Genomic DNA, 23,511 nt, shown 5'->3' with positions numbered 1-23,511 from the left:
CGTTCTTCTTGTTATAGGTGCTTACGTCACTCTAAGCTGAAACTGCATTATTGTACTGGGTCATGCATTGTTTGTCGCATTCTGATAATGAGTGTTTACGACCTGTCGCCGCTCGCGGCATGGCTTGCTTTTGTGCAAAGGGAGAGGGAGAGAGAGAGAGAGAGAGAGAGAGAGAGAGAGAGAGAGAGAGAGAGGAATTGTCTCATAAGTGAAACAATGGCAAGAGACTGCTATTTGTTGTTACTTACACTGCTGCTTTCTTTGATAATCATCAACAAGAACCAAATAAACTGCGTATGATAGAAGATATTCTGAACAAGAGTTTAGCGAAAATTTTTCTCCGTTAGAAAATCTTTGCAGATGCCTCTTCAGTACATTACATTCTGCACAGAAATTTGTCATCTTAGATTTAAAAATCTAGTCAGTTGCTGTGCTTCATTTCTGACTGTATCACTATTCAGCATAAGACTAATACAAATATAAACATGACATGATATTTATATTCTTCAGCGTTTGCTGTTGTCTCACTCTAGTTTTGTAGTTTATTAGGCAGACAGGATTTAAATGAGATACCAGCAATCACGAAAGAATTTACATTCTTCCACCTTTTCTTTTAATTTATTTACTGACACAGAGAATTTGGCACCAGTATTAATCTTTGTGCTTGCAAAGCATGCCTGTGCAGCGGTACATATATTCGACGGCAGAAGTTAGTTGTGGCGGCACCTACCAACATTTTTCAGAACTTCCGCTTACTTTGCACTCGATTCTAAGCCGCAGGCGGTTTTTTGGATTACAAAAACTGGGTAAAAAGTGTGGCTTAGATTCGAGTAAATACGGTAGGCAAATCACCTGCAATTGCAAACATATATCACTTCTTTCTTTCAGTCTTTTCAACAGTGTTCGAGAAAGTGGCCTGTGATAGAATACAAACTCATTTAACTGAGCAGCACTTGTTACTGCTCCTCAATTTGGCTTTTGTAAAAGTTTCTTCACACAGAACTGAAAGCAATACAAGATCTCACAAGTGAAGCGCTAACAGAGCTAAACAAGAAATATTATCCTGTTGGTATGTTCTGTGATCTTGCCAAAACCTTTGATTTTGTGGATTACAAAATTCTATACAGCAAATTAAAAGTATTAAGGCTTTAATAGCATCCCTCTTGCGTGGATTTCATGTCTGCATAATTTACTGTCTCATTCACAGATTGTTTCTCTGGCATGAAAGTAACATCAGAATGGGGAAACATAACATGAGGAGCGCCATACAAATTGGTGCTATGTGATGTCTTGTTTATAACATACATAAATGATCTGCCAGTTACTTTAAGGGACAATTCAAAAACTCTTAATGTGACAGAAACATACTAATCAAGAGTCTAGAGTAAGTCCTGACAGACATAGTTCAACTGATAGCTGAACAGGTCTACAAGTGGTTTACAACTAACAGTTTGTCTCAATCTCACAAAAACTCATATTACACAATTTCAAACAAGAAACCTTGAAATTCTTACACCCACTTCCCAATACATTTACTCCTTAGTGGTTGCTCATGATAAAAATCAGTGTCAACTGAACTGTGATAATATGCAGTCACAATATACAACACACAAATAATTTTTATGTAGATTTCCTCGTTGTCCAGGGTTCATAACGGACTTCAGTACTCTTTAAACTCCTGTCAAACATAAAACAAAAAATTGGGAATTTATGCCAATTCAAAAAGAAAATTAAAAGCATACCCTTTCCACAAATTATCCGATTATTTAGATTCAGGGACTGAAAGGTTTTGTTAACTATACTACAAGTAGAACTATTTGTCATAAAGCTGTATGACAGTATGTGCTGTAAATAGGGAGTCAGTATTTACGGATGCAAAAAAAATGTTTTCTTTGAAAAATACCATTATAAACAAGTAAATATGAAGCAGATAAACAACAGCTGTAAAGTAAAACGGAGGAGGCAGTAGCTTTTTTAAAAGTAGTAATTTGCTGATTTAATTTAAATGGTATCAGCACAAATGACATTAAGCATTGTAATAGTAGTTTGTTGTCAACACAGCAGACAGATTGAGTTTCTTGTATTAATGTATTCTTTGACTCATTCCTTATTGATCACATGAATGAATGCCGTATAACTTAGAAGTCTTCCTTTTTGCTGTGGACAAATATGTCATTAGTTATGTTTCTTTTCAGGAAAATGAGATGACTTACACCGAACAGAGAACTGCTCAGATTAAGAGCAATATTCAGACATCAGAGGTGAGTACTGGCTGTGTGATTGTGTAGAAAATCAAAATTTTTGAGGTTGAAAAGCAAACAAATTACAGTAGTTGCACTAAAATTTCTCTATTGCAAACCACTTTTCGGCTTGTAGGCACTTTCAAGCAAAAATATCTGATGATAGCTTAATAATCCCAAAATTTTCTTTTAACAAAGAAATATTGGTGGAACAAAACATACACTCCTGGAAATGGAAAAAAGAACACATTGACACCGGTGTGTCAGACCCACCATACTTGCTCCGGACACTGCGAGAGGGCTGTACAAGCAATGATCACACGCACGGCACAGCGGACACACCAGGAACCGCGGTGTTGGCCGTCGAATGGCGCTAGCTGCGCAGCATTTGTGCACCGCCGCCGTCAGTGTCAGCCAGTTTGCCGTGGCATACGGAGCTCCATCGCAGTCTTTAACACTGGTAGCATGCCGCGACAGCGTGGACGTGAACCGTATGTGCAGTTGACGGACTTTGAGCGAGGGCGTATAGTGGGCATGCGGGAGGCCGGGTGGACGTACCGCCGAATTGCTCAACACGTGGGGCGTGAGGTCTCCACAGTACATCGATGTTGTCGCCAGTGGTCGGCGGAAGGTGCACGTGCCCGTCGACCTGGGACCGGACCGCAGCGACGCACGGATGCACGCCAAGACCGTAGGATCCTACGCAGTGCCGTAGGGGACCGCACCGCCACTTCCCAGCAAATTAGGGACACTGTTGCTCCTGGGGTATCGGCGAGGACCATTCGCAACCGTCTCCATGAAGCTGGGCTACAGTCCCGCACACCGTTAGGCCGTCTTCCGCTCACGCCCCAACATCGTGCAGCCCGCCTCCAGTGGTGTTGCGACAGGCATGAATGGAGGGACGAATGGAGACGTATCGTCTTCAGCGATGAGAGTCGCTTCTGCCTTGGTGCCAATGATGGTCGTATGCGTGTTTGGCGCCGTGCAGGTGAGCGCCACAATCAGGACTGCATACGACCGAGGCACACAGGGCCAACACCCGGCATCATGGTGTGGGGAGCGATCTCCTACACTGGCCGTACACCACTGGTGATCGTCGAGGGGACACTGAATAGTGCACGGTACATCCAAACCGTCATCGAACCCATCGTTCTACCATTCCTAGACCGGCAAGGGAACTTGCTGTTCCAACAGGACAGTGCACGTCCGCATGTATCCCGTGCCACCCAACGTGCTCTAGAAGGTGTAAGTCAACTACCATGGCCAGCAAGATCTCCGGATCTGTCCCCCATTGAGCATGTTTGGGACTGGATGAAGCGTCGTCTCACGCGGTCTGCACGTCCAGCACGAACGCTGGTCCAACTGAGGCGCCAGGTGGAAATGGCATGGCAAACCGTTCCACAGGACTACATCCAGCATCTCTACGATCGTCTCCATGGGAGAATAGCAGCCTGCATTGCTGCGAAAGGTGGATATACACTGTACTAGTGCCGACATTGTGCATGCTCTGTTGCCTGTGTCTATGTGCCTGTGGTTCTGTCAGTGTGATCATGTGATGTATCTGACCCCAGGAATGTGTCAATAAAGTTTCCCCTTCCTGGGACAATGAATTCACGGTGTTCTTATTTCAATTTCCAGGAGTGTAGCTCACTTGCTTTTCAGACTTATATATGAAATTGCTCTGCCAAGAGGTGCAGAAGAATCTGGTAATATAAAATTGGTTCAGGAGTGACAACCAAATATGAACACAGTGTGTGTTATAAATCATTGACGATGCTCCCACATTATTAGCAGCAGTAGCTCACTAGGAAGAAGCTTATTGGAGGCATTTTGCTTTTTCCTCATGGCCTTAAGTCATATGCATTTTCCTCTTGTACAGTATAATTCAAAGCTATTGTTTTCTGTTAAATAAAATGTGCAAAGTATAATCTTACTTTTTCATTGAACAAATTATGTCAAACAGTTTCTCAGTGCAAAATATGGGATCTACAATAAAGAAGTAATAAATGATGGATGGCATGTTGTGAAAACCTGGATGGAGAAGTGACTTATCATTGATGTCGCTGTGGTTGTGTGTGTTACTCTGTGATTGTGGAAAGCACTGTGGACAAAAATTTTCAGGCATTACAGAGAATTCAGCAATAGTCTTACAGTACAGAGAAAAACATGGAATGTTAAAGCTGACAGTAGCTAAGAGTAGTCATAGGAGTTCAAATTTCAGAAACAATATAGAACTTTGGAAATGAACACCAACTAAATAATATTTTGAAACCGAATGCAGGGCTTAATGGTGCCACATGTCATTGAGGCTCTGGCGAAAGATTTGGTAAAGATCATGCAGTGATTATTAATGTATTTGTAAATACAAATGTTTTTCATGAAATGGATGTGAGCCCATAACAAATGGTTGTCTGACCAAGTTTGTCAAATCAAACAATGGATAGTCCACGATGGAATAATAACAATATGGAAAGGATATATTGTAAGAGGAGGGATTGAGCTGCAGACAGGTACAATGGACTCCTAAAATATACTGATGAAAAAAAAATTGCAACATCAAAAAAAATAATGTAGAGTGTAGGTAACATATTTAAGTGATTAACATTGCTATATCACAGGTTAATGTAAGTGCGAGATAAGCCACTGCAAATATGAAATGCTGGTACATTAATAGCCTGTCTAACTGCCAGAATGTTGAATGCAAGCATGCAAATGTGTAATTGTGCCGGCTGGACATCAGTTGTAGGTGGAGTTACGTGCCTGTTGCACTATGTCGGTCAATACAGAGGCAGTTAATGTCTGATGATGTCCCACAGGTGCTCGATTGGAAACAGATCTGGTGATTGAAAAGGCCATGGCAATATGTCAACACACGGTAGAGCATGGGTTACAACAGAGGTGTGTGGGTTAGTGTTATCCTTTTGGAAAACACTCCCTTGAATGCTGTTCATGAATGGCAGCACAACAGGTCGCAGTCACAAGAGTGACATAGAGATTTGAAGTATGCATGGGAGAACCATAAGAGTGCACCTCCTGTTATACGAAATCACACTCCAGACCATAATTGCAGATGTAGGTCCAGTGTGTCTAGCACACAAGGTTGGTTGCAGGTGCTCAATGGTTTCCCCCTGTCCAACACATGGGTGTCACTGCCACAAAGGCAGAACCAGCTTTCATAAAAAAACACAACAGTCCTGCCCTCCAACGTGCCCACGCGTGGCGCCACAGAAGTTGCAGATGGTGTTGGTTTGAGGTCAGTGGCTCAGAGCTGTCCTTGAAATAGCCGATTTGTAACAGTTCATTGTGTCACTGTAATGCCAACTGTCGCTCATATTGCTGTTGCTGATGCTGCTGAACATGATGATCTTCCTTTCGGTAGTGCTACGTGGTCATCCGGAGTCCGGTCTTGCTGCAAGTGTACATTCCCATGACTACTGCTGCCAGCAGTCATGTACAGTGGCTACGTTCCTGCCAAGTCTTTCTCCATTATCACAGGAGGGGGAGTATCCAGCCTCTCGTAGCCCTATTGCACAACCTTGTTCAACCTCAGAGGGATGCTGATAATGGTGTCTTTGTCACCTTAAAATCATTCTTGACTAACATCAGCTCACCATATACAGTCTCAAAGGTACCTCACCTTGTCTAGCCTTAAAGGTAACTAATGCTCACGACCATAACAGCATGTACCTGAAGCAAACCTGATTTTGCATTCTCACAGAGGCACTAATAGCACCGCTCTTTTGTGACTGCCATGAAATTTGATTAGTCATCATCTTTCAGATGTAGAAGCATGCCTACCAACATTCATTGATGTCATATAAGTTCCAAGGACAATACATGATCAATTTTGAGAATTATTTATCATGAAATTAATAAGCTTCTTGGTGTTGGGTTATTTTTCCCACCAGTGTTTTTAAGCTTCCATACAGTCCTTCTTCCGAAATACAATACCCGCACAAACACACATTCACACAAGTGCAACTCACACACAAGTGCCCACTATCTCTACGGGTTGGATCCAGAGACAATGGCCAATTGTTTTGTTATGCTTGTGTGAATGTAGGTGTCTTCCACTTTGGCAGAAGGACTTAGTCTGAAAGCCTGAATATTTTTGCAGTCTTTGTCATTGTGACTGTCTGTGACCCAGTGCTTCTTCTGTGTCACGATTGTCAGATGGTAGCTATAAAGTTTCCTAATTAATCAGATGTAGCTCAAGTAGGTAAAGAACAATTTCAAAGAAACTTAAAATGCTTGTACAATCACATTATTTAGAGTATTTACTGATGAAACAATTTGAAGACGTATAGAAAGGGCACACAGCAGTTAAGAAGTTTAATGATGTCTTCAAAATATTCATACAAAACTAAGAATCATTTTACATTTTCCGAAAGGTTAGGTTACACAGGAAACAGATAGCAAGGGTGCTCAGCATCTATGATCACAGCTTTATCCAAATGTTGAAGGACTAACTTTATAGAGAAAGATCTCACAAACATAGTTCTGGTGGAAATAAATGAGAGAAATTACCCTGTTGTTAGTTTCTGTGACTTTTCAAAGGCTCACGAGTGTGTAGTTCATAAAATTTTCCTTGAGAAACTAAAACATTATGGCATTAAAAGGCCTCTTCTAGCATGGACGGAGTCACAACTCAGAACAGAAAACAAATTAACAACTGGTACGAAGTGAGTAAAACTAAAAACTTTGTGTCCCACAAGGTATGTTTTTCAGCTCACTCTTGTTTTTGACATACATAAGTGATATACCAATGACACTGGAGTCCACCTCAAGAAATTGTGATGTTTGTTACTGATGATAAAAGTGTGCAGATAAAGGGCCAGAACACATCTATTTCCAGACACAAACTGCAGAATAGCAAAAGTTGAACTGATTTTCAGTAAACAGTTAGTTAGTTTCATGTTCCATGGATCAGTTGCATGATAAATTGTAATGATGTGGAATGAATTATATTACAGTCACATAGAAAATTAATTTGTAAATGTGGTTACATGCTGAACATTTATTAGTTTTATAATTATTATTATTGTTATTATTATTATTAAATATGCAGCTGTGATTTAGTAATTCTTTCCCACCACCTTTTACACATTGCTATAATAGAAATTGTTCCATGGAATAAGAAGGGGTTGTCAAAGACAAGCTATTTCAGTTTATTTTCACACTTTACTTTGCTGTCTGTCAGCAGCATTGTGCGCCCCTTTTTGTGCTAAAGACAGCCTTAATGTAGAGTAATGAATGTCATTTTTTCTTCTGGTATTGTAATTTTGTACATCATTCAGTGTTGCTTTTGAACTGCAGTGGATTATTTACAACAAAATTCATGAGGGAATAAACATACTGTGAAGCAGTAGTCAGAATACCCAACTCCTTAAATAGATGTCTACAAGATGACTGTGGGTGTGAGCACATGTTATTCTTACAGCACATTTTTGAGAAATGATGACATTCTTTCTTAAAGTTGAGTTACCGCAGAACATTATTCCATACATCATTATTGAATGGCAGTATGCAAAAGATTTCAAATTACTGATTTGTCTCTCCCCAAGATATGGAATTATTCTAAGTGTAAATGTGGCTGGAGTAAGTTGTTTTAGGATTTACAAAACGTACATTTTCCAGTTTGAATTCTCATCAACAAGGACACATAAAAATTTTGAAGTTTCCACCCTATTTTTCATTTCCTTGCGTGTGTTACACTTATAATTGGTGTAGTACCCGCTATATCCCCTAGATGTACAAAACCGAATATGGGATGTCTTTCTTTAATACTAAGGGTGAGACCAATTGCAGAAAACCAGACAATGATACTTTTAAGAACATTGTTTACCATTTCTTCTTTGGCTGTATGTGTGTTTGGGTTGATTACAATACTAGTGTCAACCAGTACAGGACAGGATAGAAAAATCAAGACTGCAGTGGTATGGACACATGAAGAGAATGGATGAGGGAAGAATTCCAAAGAGGATGTTTGATCTGCAACTGGAGGGGAAGAGGCCCAGAGGAAGACCAAGAGATAGATGGGTGAAGGGAGTGAAGGAATGTGTGACGAGAAGAGGAGAGAACTGGACGAAGGTGGAAAAGGGGGAATGGTGGAAAGACAGAACACGATGGAGAGGCTTGTGTTCCCAACAGACCCAGCCAGTGGCTGGAAACTGTCCAAGATTATGATGATGACTAGTGTCATCTGCAAAAAAAAACTAAATTCTGTGTTTTGTATATTAGATGGAAGATCATTTAGATATATGAGGAACAATAGTGGACTTTAGACTGAGGTACAAGGTCTACGGATAGCATCTTTGACTATTAATCAAAATGTCCTTGGTCCCTGGTTCAAACATTGCCACTGCTGAAACTTTGAATAAATACCACTAGCAATGGCTACCGATGACGTCTGGCATAAGAAGTCACCCTGTTCTGCCATTGGCCTCGTCAAAGAGGTTGGAAGAGCAGACAGAGGTTCAGAGCACTCTCTTGCACTTGAGGAGGGAAACTGCCTATAAAAAATTCAGAAGAATTAGCAATGATCAATGGCATGAAGATGCAGAAGGCAATCGAAACCACTGCATTAAAAACACATAACGCATATCCCCAGGACATATAGCCTGTAATTGAAAAAACTGTCATGATGATCCCTCCATTGCCAAAAGATTCCGGACTAGTCCCCCATTTGCGTCTCTGGAAGGGGACTGCCAAGGGGGAGCTGACCACGAGAAAAAGAATGAAAAGGGCGATGTTCTACTAGTTGGAGCATGGAACATCAGAAGTTTGTTTGAATGTGGTAGGGAAGCTAGAAAATCTGAAAAGGTAAATGCAGAGGCTTAGTCTTCATATAGTGAGGGTCAGTGAACTGAAGTGGGAAGAAGATGAGGATTTCTGGTCAGATGAGTATAGGGTAATATCAACAGCAGCGGGAAATGGTGTAACAGGAGTAGGATTCACCATTAATAGGAAGTTAGGGCAGAGAGTAGGTTACTGTGAACAGTACAGTAATAAGGTTCTTCTCATCATAATCGACAGCAAACCAACACCAACAACACTTAGATTACATCCTGGTCAGAAAGAGGTTGTGAAATGGGGTTTTGGGTTGTAAGGCTTACCCAGGAGCTGATATAGACTGATATCATAATTTAGTAATGATGAAGAAAAGTCTGCCATTTAAGAGACTTAGTCAGGAAGAATCAAAGCGAAAGGAAGTAGAATATGGAAGTACTAAGGAGTTTTCAGAGGCTATAGAAACTGCAATAATGAATAGGCCAGTGCACAGTTCAGTTGAAGAGAAATGGGCATCTCTAAAAAGGGCAGTCACAGAAGTTGGAAAGAAAACTGTAGGTGTAAGAAAGGTAACTCCGAAGAAACCATGGATAACAGAAGAAATAATTCAGTTGATCGACGAAAGAAAGAAGTACAAAAATGTTTAAGGAAATTCAGGAATAAGGAAATACAAGTCACTTCGGAACGAAATAAATAAGAAGTGCAGAAGACTGTCGAACATAGCTTTGTCGAACATAGCTTTCTGCCAACAGGCCTTTATCAGAACTAGACGACAACACACACACACACACACACACACACACACACACACACACATACGCACTCACAATCACACACACGTGATCACAGTGTGGCTGCCAAGGCCAGCCAGCCATTACCTAAAGGAGTTTCTCAGCAGCAAGGGCTTTGAAACGAATGACAACATGAAAAAAGCAGTTAAAGTCTGTTAACCTCACAGGCAGCAGGTGTCTGTCTTACGGATGCAGAAGATTGTGAAATGTTATGAAATGTGAATCTTCAGGTTTTCGCGGCGCAAAAACTGCACCATTAAATTTCGGGAATGCAGCCGCATAAATTCTGCTTCTTCTTCTAATATTTCGGCTGTATATCTTTCAGCCATCTTCAGAGAGAGCCGTACGACTGACGCTCCAGCGCTCGCTCCATCCTTTTAAACTCGCGGACCGCGCCACTGCGCAAGCGGCCACAGATGAACAAGGCGCCAGTGATGTTGATCGGCGGCAAAGACGTAACATATGCATGAGTTACGTCTGTGGCTGCGCATTCGATCCATGCTGGGCGATCGATGTATTACTGGGAGCTGAACTGTAGCGACGTCTTTGTAAGTTCAATATTGAAAGTGCCGGATTCCATGATTTATCTAATGTGAAACCGCTGTCTCTATTAATTAAATTCTTCGCCAAGCGGATTTCAATGGCCTCTTTTACTACGGAGTCCCAGAAAGATGAAACAGAAGTCAGAATTTCGACATTTTCATATACCATAGAGTGACCAGAATCAATACAATGCCCTGCCACAGCCGATTTACTGGGTTGTAAGAGCCGAGTGTACCTGCGATGTTCCGTACACCTCTCTTGGACTGTACGATTCGTTTGTCCGATATATGAAAGGCCACATTCACATGGTATCTTGTAAACTCCAGGTTTGCGGAGTAGTAAGTCATCTTTAACGGAACCCAGGAATGCAGCCGTCTTCGCCGGTGGACGAAAAATCACTTTTACTTTATGTTTAGTGAGGATCCGTCCTATTTTGGATGAAAGGCTTCCCACATACGGCAGGACAGCCATGGATTTAAATGTTTCCTCGTCATCTTCTGCATTCTTTACGGACACCTTAGGTTTTATTTGTAGTGCCTTACGTATCTGTTGTGGAGGAAACCCGTTGTCCTCAAAAACTCTCTTCAAATGTAAAAGTTCGTCTTTCAAACTACTTTCATCAGATATGACGTGTGCTCGGTGTACCAAAGTTCTTAGAACACTACTCGTCTGTGAAGGATGGTGACAGCTATTTGCATGTAAATATAAGTCCGTATGGGTCGGTTTCCGATATACTGCATGACCCAGAGTGCCATCTTCTTTACGCCGAACCAAGACATCCAAAAATGGAAGACATCCCTCGTTTTCCACTTCCATTGTAAACTGAATTTGTCCATGGATGGAATTCAGATGGTTTAAGAAGTCCTGCAATTTGTCCTCGCCATGGGGCCACACTACAAAGGTGTCGTCAACGTACCTCCAAAAAACTGTAGGTTTCAAACTAGCAGACTCCAGGGCCTTCTCCTCGAAATCCTCCATAAATAAATTGGCCACCAAGGGTGACAAAGGACTACCCATGGCAACACCGTCAGTCTGTTCAAAAAAGTCATTATTAAATAAAAAGTATGTGGAGGTCATCACATGGTGAAACAAAGCTAAAATCTCCTTATCAAAACTTTTTCCAATGAGATCTAAAGATTCAGAGAGAGGTACCTTAGTAAATAGCGACACTACATCAAAGCTGACTAATAGATCAGAGGTGTTCAGTTTCAAAGATTTTAATTTGCCAATGAAATCTGCAGAGTTCCTTATATGATGATCACATTTTCCCACAAGCGGCCTCAATAGTGACGCCAGGTGCTTGGCACAATCATAGTTGGGAGAACCAATATTGCTCACGATAGGACGTAGAGGAACGCTTTCTTATGGATCTTTGGGAGTCCATAAAGCCTTGGAGGCACTGCACCACTTGGTTTCAGTCTTCGTATGACTTCCGGTGGAAATGGGGAGGCATTCAAAAGCGACGCCGTCTTCCTTACCACCTTGTTGGTGGGGTCCTTACTGATCTTCCGGCACATACTATCATTCAGTAAGCTGTATATCTTATCATGGTAGTCGTCACGTGACATTAAAACAGTGGCATTACCTTTATCAGCAGGGAGAACCACCGTTTCGGTATCTTGGCGGAGCATACGTAGTGCAGTCCTCTCTGCCACAGATATGTTGCTTCTTGTGGGCGAGCCTTCATAACAGCTCGACAAGTTTCGCATCTTATTTCATCTGCAGAATCCGTAGAGAGTGGTCGAACAGCTTCTTCAACGGCACTGATGAATGCAGGTATAGGCAAAACCTTTGGCGTGGGTGCAAAATTCAGTCCTTTGCTTAAGACCATCATCGTAGCATCGTCCAAATCTCTATCTGTCATATTAATGACAGAGCGTCGAATGATACTTTCTTGCTGTGGAGATGGCTCATACCTGCATTCATCAGTGCCGTTGAAGAAGCTGTTCGACCACTCTCTACGGATTCTGCAGATGAAATAAGACGCGAAACTTGTCGAGCTGTTATGAAGGCTCGCCCACAAAGAAGCAATATATCTGTGGCAGAGAGGACTGCACTACGTATGCTCCGCCAAGATACCGAAACGGTGGTTCTCCCTGCTGATAAAGGTAATGCCACTGTTTTAATGTCACGTGACGACTACCATGATAAGATATACAGCTTACTGAATGATAGTATGTACCGGAAGATCAGTAAGGACCCCACCAACAAGGTGGTAAGGAAGATGGCGTCGCTTTTGAATGCCTCCCCATTTCCACCGGAAGTCATACGAAGACTGAAACCAAGTGGTGCAGTGCCTCCAAGGCTTTATGGACTCCCAAAGATCCATAAGAAAGCGTTCCTCTACGTCCTATCGTGAGCAATATTGGTTCTCCCAACTATGATTGTGCCAAGCACCTGGCGTCACTATTGAGGCCGCTTGTGGGAAAATGTGATCATCATATAAGGAACTCTGCAGATTTCATTGGCAAATTAAAATCTTTGAAACTGAACACCTCTGATCTATTAGTCAGCTTTGATGTAGTGTCGCTATTTACTAAGGTACCTCTCTCTGAATCTTTAGATCTCATTGGAAAAAGTTTTGATAAGGAGATTTTAGCTTTGTTTCACCATGTGATGACCTCCACATACTTTTTATTTAATAATGACTTTTTTGAACAGACTGACGGTGTTGCCATGGGTAGTCCTTTGTCACCCTTGGTGGCCAATTTATTTATGGAGGATTTCGAGGAGAAGGCCCTGGAGCCTGCTAGTTTGAAACCTACAGTTTTTTGGAGGTACGTAGACGACACCTTTGTAGTGTGGCCCCATGGCGAGGACAAATTGCAGGACTTCTTAAACCATCTGAATTCCATCCATGGACAAATTCAGTTTACAATGGAAGTGGAAAACGAGGGATGTCTTCCATTTTTGGATGTCTTGGTTCGGCGTAAAGAAGATGGCACTCTGGGTCATGCAGTATATCGGAAACCGACCCATACGGACTTATATTTACATGCAAATAGCTGTCACCATCCTTCGCAGACGAGTAGTGTTCTAAGAACTTTGGTACACCGAGCACACGTCATATCTGATGAAAGTAGTTTGAAAGACGAACTTTTACATTTGAAGAGAGTTTTTGAGGACAACGGGTATTCTCCACAACAGATACGTAAGGCACTACAAATAAAACCTAAGGTGTCCGTAAAGAATGCAGAAGATGACGAGGAAACATTTAAATCCATGGCTGTCCTGCCGTATGTGGGAAGCCTTTCATCCAAAATAGGACGGATCCTCACTAAACATAAAGTAAAAGTGATTTTTCGTCCACGTGCGCAGACGGCTGCACTCCTGGGTTCCGTTAAAGATGACTTACTACTCCGCAAACCTGGAGTTTACAAGATACCATGTGAATGTGGCCTTTCATATATCGGACAAACGAATCGTACAGTCCAAGAGAGGTGTACGGAACATCGCAGGTACACTCGGCTCTTACAACCCAGTAAATCGGCTGTGGCAGGGCATTGTATTGATTCTGGTCACTCTATGGTATATGAAAATGTCGAAATTCTGACTTCTGTTTCATCTTTCTGGGACTCCGTAGTAAAAGAGGCCATTGAAATCCGCTTGGCGAAGAATTTAATTAATAGAGACTGCGGTTTCACATTAGATAAATCATGGAATCCGGCACTTTCAATATTGAACTTACAAAGACGTCGCTACAGTTCAGCTCCCAGTAATACATCGATCTCCCAGCATGGATCGAATGTGCAGCCACAGACGTAACTCATGCATATGTTACGTCTTTGCCGGCGATCAACATCACTGGCGCCTTGTTCATCTGTGGCCGCATGCGCAGTGGCGCGGTCCGCGAGTTTAAAAGGATGGAGCGAGCGCTGGAGCGTCAGTCGTACGGCTCTCTCTGAAGATGGCTGAAAGATATACAGCCGAAATATTAGAAGAAGAAGCAGAATTTATGCGGCTGCATTCCCGAAATTTAATGGAGCAGTTATGAAATGTGTTTAAACAAATATGGAAACTATGTAAAAAATAGAGAATCCTTTAAGGACTTAAATAATACAGTTTTCTGAAAAATATCTATGATAGTTTATGTCTCATGAGAAATTGGGCCATATTTTCTAAATAACACTCACATATAGAGTTAAAATTACAAAGTGAACGATTTTTCGATATTAATTCACAACCACACACTTCTATGTGCTAATCGCAACAAAGTCTGCTTGTATCAATTTTTTGAACTTATGTTCTATGTTAATGTACCTCACAACTCTTTTCCCATATTAGTTCTGCATGAGTAAGATGCTAAGGTGTAATCCTTTGTGTGTAACTTATCTAAACCTGTGGTTATGTGGTGTTCACATAGCACAGGATGTCTTATCTTTTTCAGAGCTCTTGTACCTTATTACCAATCCTCTAGGGTTTGGATGAAGTAATAATTCTATCAAAACTAGTGTTACACAGTTTTAGACAAATAAAAACAGATAGCTGAACAAAAAATCTATGACACTCCATTTGTGAAATTGCAGACTGACAAAAAACTGAAGTGGCATCAGCATGTGTATAAGTTAACCAATTATTCTGCTGACATTGCACTTACAAACATATCTCCCTCACTGTGATGACATGCAGTCGGGATTGTTAGCACACTTTTAGCACCTTCACATGATACTGTTGTATGGCAGAATTTCCTGGAGCATTGCAGTCACAATGAAAAAAGTATTTATTTTATAGAGGGATGCATTAAAAATTATTGCAAAGGAGATACTAAACATCCTCCAGAAGCTGCTTGAGAGACTTAGAGATTGATACCCTCACATGTCAATACATTTACTTCCAAATGGTATCTGTGATTAATAATAAGAGTTGATTTATGATGAACAGTGCAATTTACATTCGTAATTGAAGATGTGAAAACGAGTCCAAAAAGATTTTCCATGCCTCTCTATGGTTCAGAATGGAGTTTCGTATTCCGGTGCAAAAGTCTCTGATAAGATGGCTTGCAGATATTGGTAAGGACTCAGAAAATCCCCAGCAAAAGATCATCTTAGTAGCCACGACTCTATTTCTTGAACTGTTACTAAAAGAGCAGAATTGATGACTCAGATTCCCGGCTTGGCAGTGCAGTGATAAAGACAGTGAACTCAAATTCAAAAGGATGACAGTTTCAGTCCTGTTCTAGCCATACAAGTTTATGTTTTCTGTAGTTATTTTTAGCTATTTAAGGCAAATGCTGTTCCCATGGAGGAGTGAATGAAGAATTTCTTTGTTACTTAGTCACATAAAAATGCCATTATATGCATCTGAATGCTTTTAATGAAAGGTTTCTTGGACAGCTAATTGACAGAAGCTTTCAGTTTTACCAATACAGTACTCATCTAATTCTGTTTACTTTCATAATGCTTTATTGTACACTCACAACTGAAACTGCTAATAACAAAGAAAAACACTGTGGCTTGGAAGAGAATGAGTTGTTATCTGTTGTAAGTTATGTGACACTCATTATACCTTAGTTTCACAGTCTCGATAATCACAGTATTGTTTACAAGATGTTGACCTACCTGCTATGATTAGATAGGAGCCAAATGAAACAAATCCACCACACAACAACTATATTATTATTATTATTAGTTGCAAAGCTCCCAGAGTGGAAGATGCTAACAAGGGAACCTCCCCATCGCAGCCCCCTCAGATTTAGTTATAAGTTGGCACAGTGGATAGGCCTTGATAAACTGAACACAGATCAATTGAGAAAACAGGAAGAAGTTGTGTGGAACTGTGAAAAAATAAGCAAAATATACAAACTGAGTAGTCCATGGGCCACATAGGCAACATCATGAACAATCTGAGCTCAGGACCCGCCGTGGTCCCGTGGTAGCGTGAGCAGCTGCAGAACGAGAGGTCCTTGGTTCAAGTCTTCCCTTGAGTAAAAATTTTACTTTCTTTTTTTTTGCATAGTTATTATCTGTCCGTTCGTTCATTGATGTCTCTGTTCACTGTAATAAGTTTAGTGTCTGTGTTTTGCGACCGCATCGCAAAACCGTGCGATTAGTAGACGAAAGGATGTGTCTCTCGAATGGGAACCGAAAACATTCGATCGCAAGGTCATAGGTCAACCGATTCCTCCACAGGAAAACACATCTGATATATTCTATATGACACTGGTGACGGCATGTGCGTCACATGACAGGAATATGTTGTCGACCCACCTAACTTGTACACTTGGCGAATGGGTAAAAACATTCTTCTACCTTGCCCGATTTAGGTTTGCTTGTGGATGTGATAATCACTCCCAAAAGAGTGATGAAAACATAAGAGTTGGTCACATAAACTGAAAATAAAAAATTAAACTTTTCACTCGATGGAAGATTAGAACCAAGGACCTTTCGTTCCGCAGCTGCTCACGTTACCACGAGACTACGGCGCTCCTGCGTTCCCAGTGTCCTTGATGTTGCATATCTTCCCATGAACTACTCAGTTTGCATATTTTGCTTATTTTTTCACAGTTTCACACAACTTCTTCCTGTTTTCTCAATTGATTTGTGTTCAGTTTTTCAAAGCCTATCCACTGTGCCAACTTATAACTAAATCTGAGGGGGGTGCGATGGGGAGGTTCCCTTGTAAGTAAAGATGGTTCACTTTCTGTTCCTCTTGTTCTTCTGGTTCTTTTTATTTGCCCACCAGTTTTTCATTGTTTACGAGAATTTAGCGCTTCTTTCTTCGCTCCATTTTGTTCCGGTTCTTTGGACGTTTGTCTCTGGTTTAACCTCCCATTTATTCTAAAATTGTTCCTTACGTCTATTTCTTCTTTGATGATTTTGGCTAATTCCAAGTCTTTTTTTAACATTTTGGATCCATTCTCCTCCATTATCAAGGGAATTTACATATTTTACTATTCTTTTTGTTAGTCTGTGTTCGGGAAGCCTCACTATGTGGCCATAGAATTTGAGGTATCTTTTCCTCATGTCTGTCTCTACGTTAGAATATTTTTCAATTTTGGACGTGTTCTGTAGTCTGTATCCATTCTCAGTCCATCTCGGTCCCAAAATATTCCTAATTACTTTTCTTTCTTCTTTCTTTAGATTTTCTATATCAGTTTTCCTGTTTAGTGCCAAGGTTTCATTGGCATGTGACATTGATGGTTTAATTACTGTTTTGTAATGTCTAATTTTGGCATTTAAAGATAAGCATTTTTTATTATAGAGGTTTTTGCACTAATCCTAAACCTTTATGAACTTTTTGTATCCTTTCTTATTGTGCATATTTTTCAGAGATAATTTCTCCTAGATATTTAAAGTGTGATGCTCTGTTAATTTCTTCATATTTTGTTTGTAATTTGAAAATTTCTAAATTTGTAAACACTGTCTTTTCAAATGATATCTGCAGGCCGACTTTCTCTGCTCATTCTTTTAGAGTTTCTATCTGCTTTATAGCCATCTCACAAGAACCTGCCATTATTGTGAGAGCGTCCGCAGAGGAAGATTCGTAGGGGATTCATAGGTTAATTTTTTTGGCTCCTAATGAAATTGGTTTTCAGCAGTTTTCTTCTTTAAGTTTCTTTTCCCATTCTTTCATGACTCTGTCTAGAACTGTATTTAACAACAATAACCTGTCACCTTGCCTAACCCCAGTTTTTATCTCAAATGGTTTTGAAAGTTTTCCCATAAATTTCACTTTGGATGTTGTATTTGTAAATGCCTGCTGAATGATTTTCTGTATTTTCTGATCAAATCCTTTTTCTCCAAGAATCCTAAATAGTGTGGGTCTGTGGATTGAGTCATGGGCCTTTTTGAAGTCGACGAAGACATATATTGTAGGCTTGCCTCGCGTCTTCCTTATTCTTGTGATTAATTTTAGGTTTAAAATTTGCTCTGGGCTCGATCTGTTTGGCCTGAAGCCAGCTTGGAAATCTGAGATTTTGGGTTCTAGCAGTTGTAGCGCTCTTTCAAGAATAGAAGCTGATAATATCTCATATGTGACAGGGAGTAGAGAAATTCCTCTTTAATTATTCACGTCCTATTTGTCCCCTTTCTTATGCAATGGGTGTATTAAGGCACACTTCCAATCTCCTGGGATTTCTTCGGTGACCCCTATATTTTGAATAATTGTTACTAGCTCCTTTCTTGAATTAGGCCCTAGACTTTTGAGAAATTCGGCTACAATTCCATCCTCCCCAGAGGCTTTGTTATTTTTTAGTTTCTTTATGCGTTTGAAAAATTTCTTCTTCTGTTGGCAGTGTAGAATCTTTTTCTTGCGGGGCTTTGGTGTTTGATATTGGGAGGGTTTCTGTTGGTTCTAGACAGTTTAGCAATTTTTCAAAATATTCGGCTAGTACTTCAAAATTTTCTTCATCACTTAGTATTAAATTCCCCTCTGGTTTTCAGAAGGAAGCATTTAGAGGGTTATACCCTGTAATTTGGTTTGTGGAGGTCTTGTAGAATCCATGTGTATTACAATTTTTAAAATCTGTTTCTATTGATTCTAGTTGCTGGATTATATATTTTCTCTTCTCTTGTCTGATAATTTTATTCGAAACCTTTTGAGTTCCTAGAAAATTTTCGTGATTCAAGCTGTATTTTGCGAAGGGTTTTTTATGTAGTTCAACTGGCTTCTCAAATTATAAAAAGTAAAAAAAAAAAATAATAATAAAAATCAAATATTATTACTAAATATTATTAAATATGCATACGAAAACACATTTTCGTAGGGTATAATGTGATTGCTTTGTTTATTAGAAATGTTCTGTGCTTATTTGAATTTTTCCTGGCTATCGGACTTTGCTTACATTTCAATTTAGTTGCAGGAAGCGGACTCCGAGAACACCAGCACTTGTCATAATCATGAAAATCTTCCTTATATTGTTTTCACTTCACTTCCATGAAAAAAACTACTTGCTACTGTTGTTCAATAAACTATTATTCATGCACACATGCGATAGACTAAACTTGTAATACTTCATATTGAAAATCGCACATCTTCATCGTCCTTCTACTTACGAGAGAGTGGTGGTGGACAAAGAAAACTGTACAGATAATTGAATGAATGTTTTTTCGTTTGTGCCTTACCGCGAATTCTTAATTAACATCTTTGCCAACTCTTCTGGTTGATTGGTGTTTCATTTTTTGTTTTCTAATAAATACTGACTTTATGATATCCTTGGTGGTGGTGGTGGTGGTGGTGGTGGGGGTGGGGTGTCTTTCATCATGTACCTACACAGGTTCTTACAGACTTCATAGATTTAACAACGGATTTTTCAACAGTAAAGGCCATAACGAGCATCTTTGCCCCTCTGCCAATTTTCCTATCAGTTCCACTTTTGAAGATACTGAAGCCATTGCAATCAGTGATTTGATCATCAGGGAACCTTGTCTCTTGTACAACTATATTAATATTACTATGAAATTTTTTATCATTCCCATCACTTCATCTTTTAAGGTTTTCTTATTGGCATATTTTACTAATATATATAGTATGTTTAGCTAGTGAAACCTGTTCAAACTTCATTTATTAGATTGTGACAGCACTGGTGATCACAATTAGATTTATACCTGGAGGCAAATAAATACCTTGAAACAATGATCAGTGTCATATCTTAAGAATAAAGGCAGGACATGACCTTACAATATACATAACAACAAGGAAGATTGATTACAAAACACTCATGCAATTCATCCTAGAAAGTTGCTCAAGTGTATTGGACTTATACCACATAGGAGTAACAAGTATATTGACTGTGTACGGAGAATGACAGCACATATGGTCACAGGTCTGTGTGACTCATGAGGCAGCTTTGTGGACATGCTGAGAAACCTGAACTGCCAGATACTTTGGAGATAGATTGCAATTATCCCATGAAAGAATACTCACACAAAGTTTCCAGTATTAAGTAAGGAATCTAGAAGTATACTACTGCTCCACACATATAGGAGGTGGCCAAAAATAAGGACCACACCAAAAACACAACACATTACCATGCCTAATTGTGGTATCTACATCTACATGACTACTCTCCAATTCACATTTAAGTGCTTGGCAGAGGGTTCATCGAACCACAATCATACTATCTCTCTACCATTCCACTCCCGAACAGCACGCGGGAAAAATGAACACCTAAACCTTTCTGTTCGAGCTCTGATTTCTCTTATTTTATTTTGATGATCATTCCTATCTATGTAGGTTGGGCTTAACAAAATATATTCGCATTCGGAAGAGAAAGTTGGTGACTGAAATTTCGTAAATAGATCTCGCCGCGACGAAAAACGTCTTTGCTTTAATGACTTCCATCCCAACTCGAGTATCATATCTGCCACACTCTCTTCCCTGTTACGTGATAATACAAAATGAGCTGCCCTTTTTTGCACCCTTTCGATGTCCTCCGTCAATCCCACCTGGTAAGGATCCCACACCGCGCAGCAATATTCTAACAGGACGAACGAGTGTAGTGTAAGCTGTCTCTTCAGTGGACTTGTTGCATCTTCTAAGTGTCCTGCCAATGAAATGCAACTTTTCGCTCGCCTTCCTCACAGTATTATCTATGTGGTCTTTCCAACTGAAGTTGTTCGTAATTTTAACACCCAGGTACTTCGTTGAATTGACAGCCTTGAGAATTGTACTATTTATCGAGTAATCGAATTGCAACAGATTTCTTTTGGAACTCATGTGGATCACCTCACACTTTTCGTTATTTAGCGTCAACTGCCACCTGCCACACCATACAGCAGTCTTTTCTAAATCGCTTTGCAACTGATACTGGTCTTCGGGTGACCTTACTAGACGGTAAATTACACCAGTATTAAATCTCCACACCGAACAGCGGCGCGCCCCATTACACACAGCAGAGAAATGCATTCTTGACCACACTTCTCCATGCACAGATCGCTGCTATCATCACATGCTGCCTTGAAGTACGCGTGCTTTAAAACACAGTGATTGGCCTCCCATAACACTCAGAGATTGGCTGCCCAGAACATACAGCGACCGCAGCTGCCTACTCCATTAACTATGGAACCTTATTTAATGCCACTCCTGATGTCTACAAGCCAGTTCTCATGGTGCTATGTTTGTACTCCACAACTCAGATTAGCTACGCTATGGTGGACCTGCTGTTCGATGTGATTTGGCTGCGCTCTGGACTTAGAATCTGAATGCTATACTGGTACTTGGACTTCAACGTTCACTAGGCCTAGTATTCAACAGGCTTCTGCATTTCACTCGCACTTCCTGGATATTGGTATGACCACCATCAACTGTATAATTTTCCATAAAGTGTTAATCTACAACTTGACAATTGATAACAGAATTACTTGTGTCAGTGTTGCGTCAATAAGCCGTAGAACGGTGTTATATTTATTGTGTAATTCCTAGTTATAACAAAATAAAATAGCGATGAGCCAGCAGCCATCTACATTGGAAGCTCTACTCACGCAACATATTCACCAGGATGACGAGGGCCAGAAGCAGCTGCTGAATGGCATCCAACCATTTCTACTTCAGGCTGCAGCTTTGACAAGGCTTTAGAGATTTTGGAAGCCTATGTATCAAGATTATTAGGCATTTCTACACATCCAAGATAACTGATGCCAGCCTTATGGAATCTTTGTTTTTGTCATGGTCAAAACCTGAGATTTACTGGCTATTGTGCAAATTGGCCCAAGGGGCTTCAGAGCTCACAGTTTCAAATATTCATTTGTTGCCTGTGGCACACCCATGTTATTTCCTCCCTGGTAGCATTTTACCAGCACAAGAAACAACCAAACCAGACTCATAGAAAATAGGCTGCAGAGTTTGCAAGGTTTAAGGCGAAAATGTCATTTTTTTTACCCCTAAAAGTGAGGAGTCATTGGCAGAAGAAATGACAAGGGACATAATCATCTGGGGTACTCCAGACAGGTATTTCCAGCATGAGGCACTTCAACTTGAAGACCCGTCATTGGACAAAGTTTTGGGCTTAGCAACTTAACACAAGTGTTCAAAGTGACCCAAGCAACAGGCAAGAAACTGAAGTCATGAATCAGCAGAGCAGCTATTAATGTGAACATCTGAGCCAGCAGCCAATGGCCACACTAATGACGATTTGGACGAAGCAGCTGCACAGGTGGGTGCTGTAGCATTAACCAACAATGTCCTCCACCCCACTCAAGCTGATCAAACCGGTCCTGGGTATCGTAATGATTGCTGTCATGTCCAGATTATTTTAAAAAACATCAACATGAAGACTGTCCTGACAACTGGGCCAGTTGCCAAAACTGTTCTGCCAACAGCAATTTAGTTTCTGCATGTCGTAAGTCCCATCAAGAAGGACGCCTCCTGCCCAACAGATGGATGTTAATGTGTTAGCCACTGTAGACCATCAAGAGACCTCCAACAAGCTTTTTGTAGGAGTGCAAATTGCAGAGAAACCAGATCAATTACAAGTAGACGCCGGTGCAGTCATGAGCATTCTGAATTACAGTACCTATTTGAAACTTGTGGAGTTCCTCCCTTGCAAGAAACAGAGAGACATCTAATGGAGTACAATAAACATACCATCCCAGTACACAAATACTAACAAAGAGATAGAGGGGCTGGCCAGTACTTACCTCAGCTCAGTACAGCCGATAGATACACAAAAAACAGAACCAAAAATTTACGTTCCTAGGTTTCGGAACAAATGTTCCTTCATCAGGGAGGAGAGAGGGGAAAGAAAGGGAAGAAGGGAAAGTAGATTCAGTAACTCACAACCCAGGCTATGAAGCAACAGGGAAAGGAAAACGGGGAGGGTAGCAAGGATGGAGGCATGGTTGTCAGAGGGAAGCCAAAGATATTCTACTGTAAGTACTGTGCCAGCTTCAAACCAAAGAGGATGCATACAGAAGTAAAGAGGTATATAGTATAAAGATAAACACAACTATGGAGGATGAAAAGATGTGTGAATGGCTAAAGAGGAAAGGGAAAGACGAGAAGACTGAAGAGTAAATGGGAGTGAGGTGGTTTAACGTAGGTTCAGTCCAGGGGGATGGCGGGATGAAAGGATGTGTTGGAGTGCAAGTTCCCATCTCTGCAGTTCAGAGGGACTGGTGTTGGGTGGGAGAAGCCAAATGGCACATACAGTGTAGCAGGTTCCTAGGTCCCTAGAATTATGCTGGAGGGCATGCTCCGCTACTGGGTATTGG

General features: G+C 40.7%; 1 protein-coding gene across 1 annotated transcript in view; it reads left to right on the top strand.

The window, feature by feature from the left end:
* The window catches only part of LOC126482135 (structural maintenance of chromosomes protein 1A-like), a 297,330-nt gene that overhangs the window by 54,510 nt on the left and 219,309 nt on the right, over nt 1-23,511 (top strand). Inside the window, exon 6 of the mRNA XM_050106111.1 lies at nt 2,196-2,261. Coding sequence (XP_049962068.1) covers nt 2,196-2,261 — 66 coding nt within the window. The remainder of the gene's footprint in view (nt 1-2,195; nt 2,262-23,511) is intronic.

This window comes from Schistocerca serialis, chromosome 5, assembly GCF_023864345.2.
Source record: "Schistocerca serialis cubense isolate TAMUIC-IGC-003099 chromosome 5, iqSchSeri2.2, whole genome shotgun sequence".
Lineage (NCBI taxonomy): Eukaryota > Metazoa > Arthropoda > Insecta > Orthoptera > Acrididae > Schistocerca > Schistocerca serialis.
Note: the sequence above shows the minus strand (reverse complement) of the source record. Positions and strands in the feature narration are given on the sequence as shown.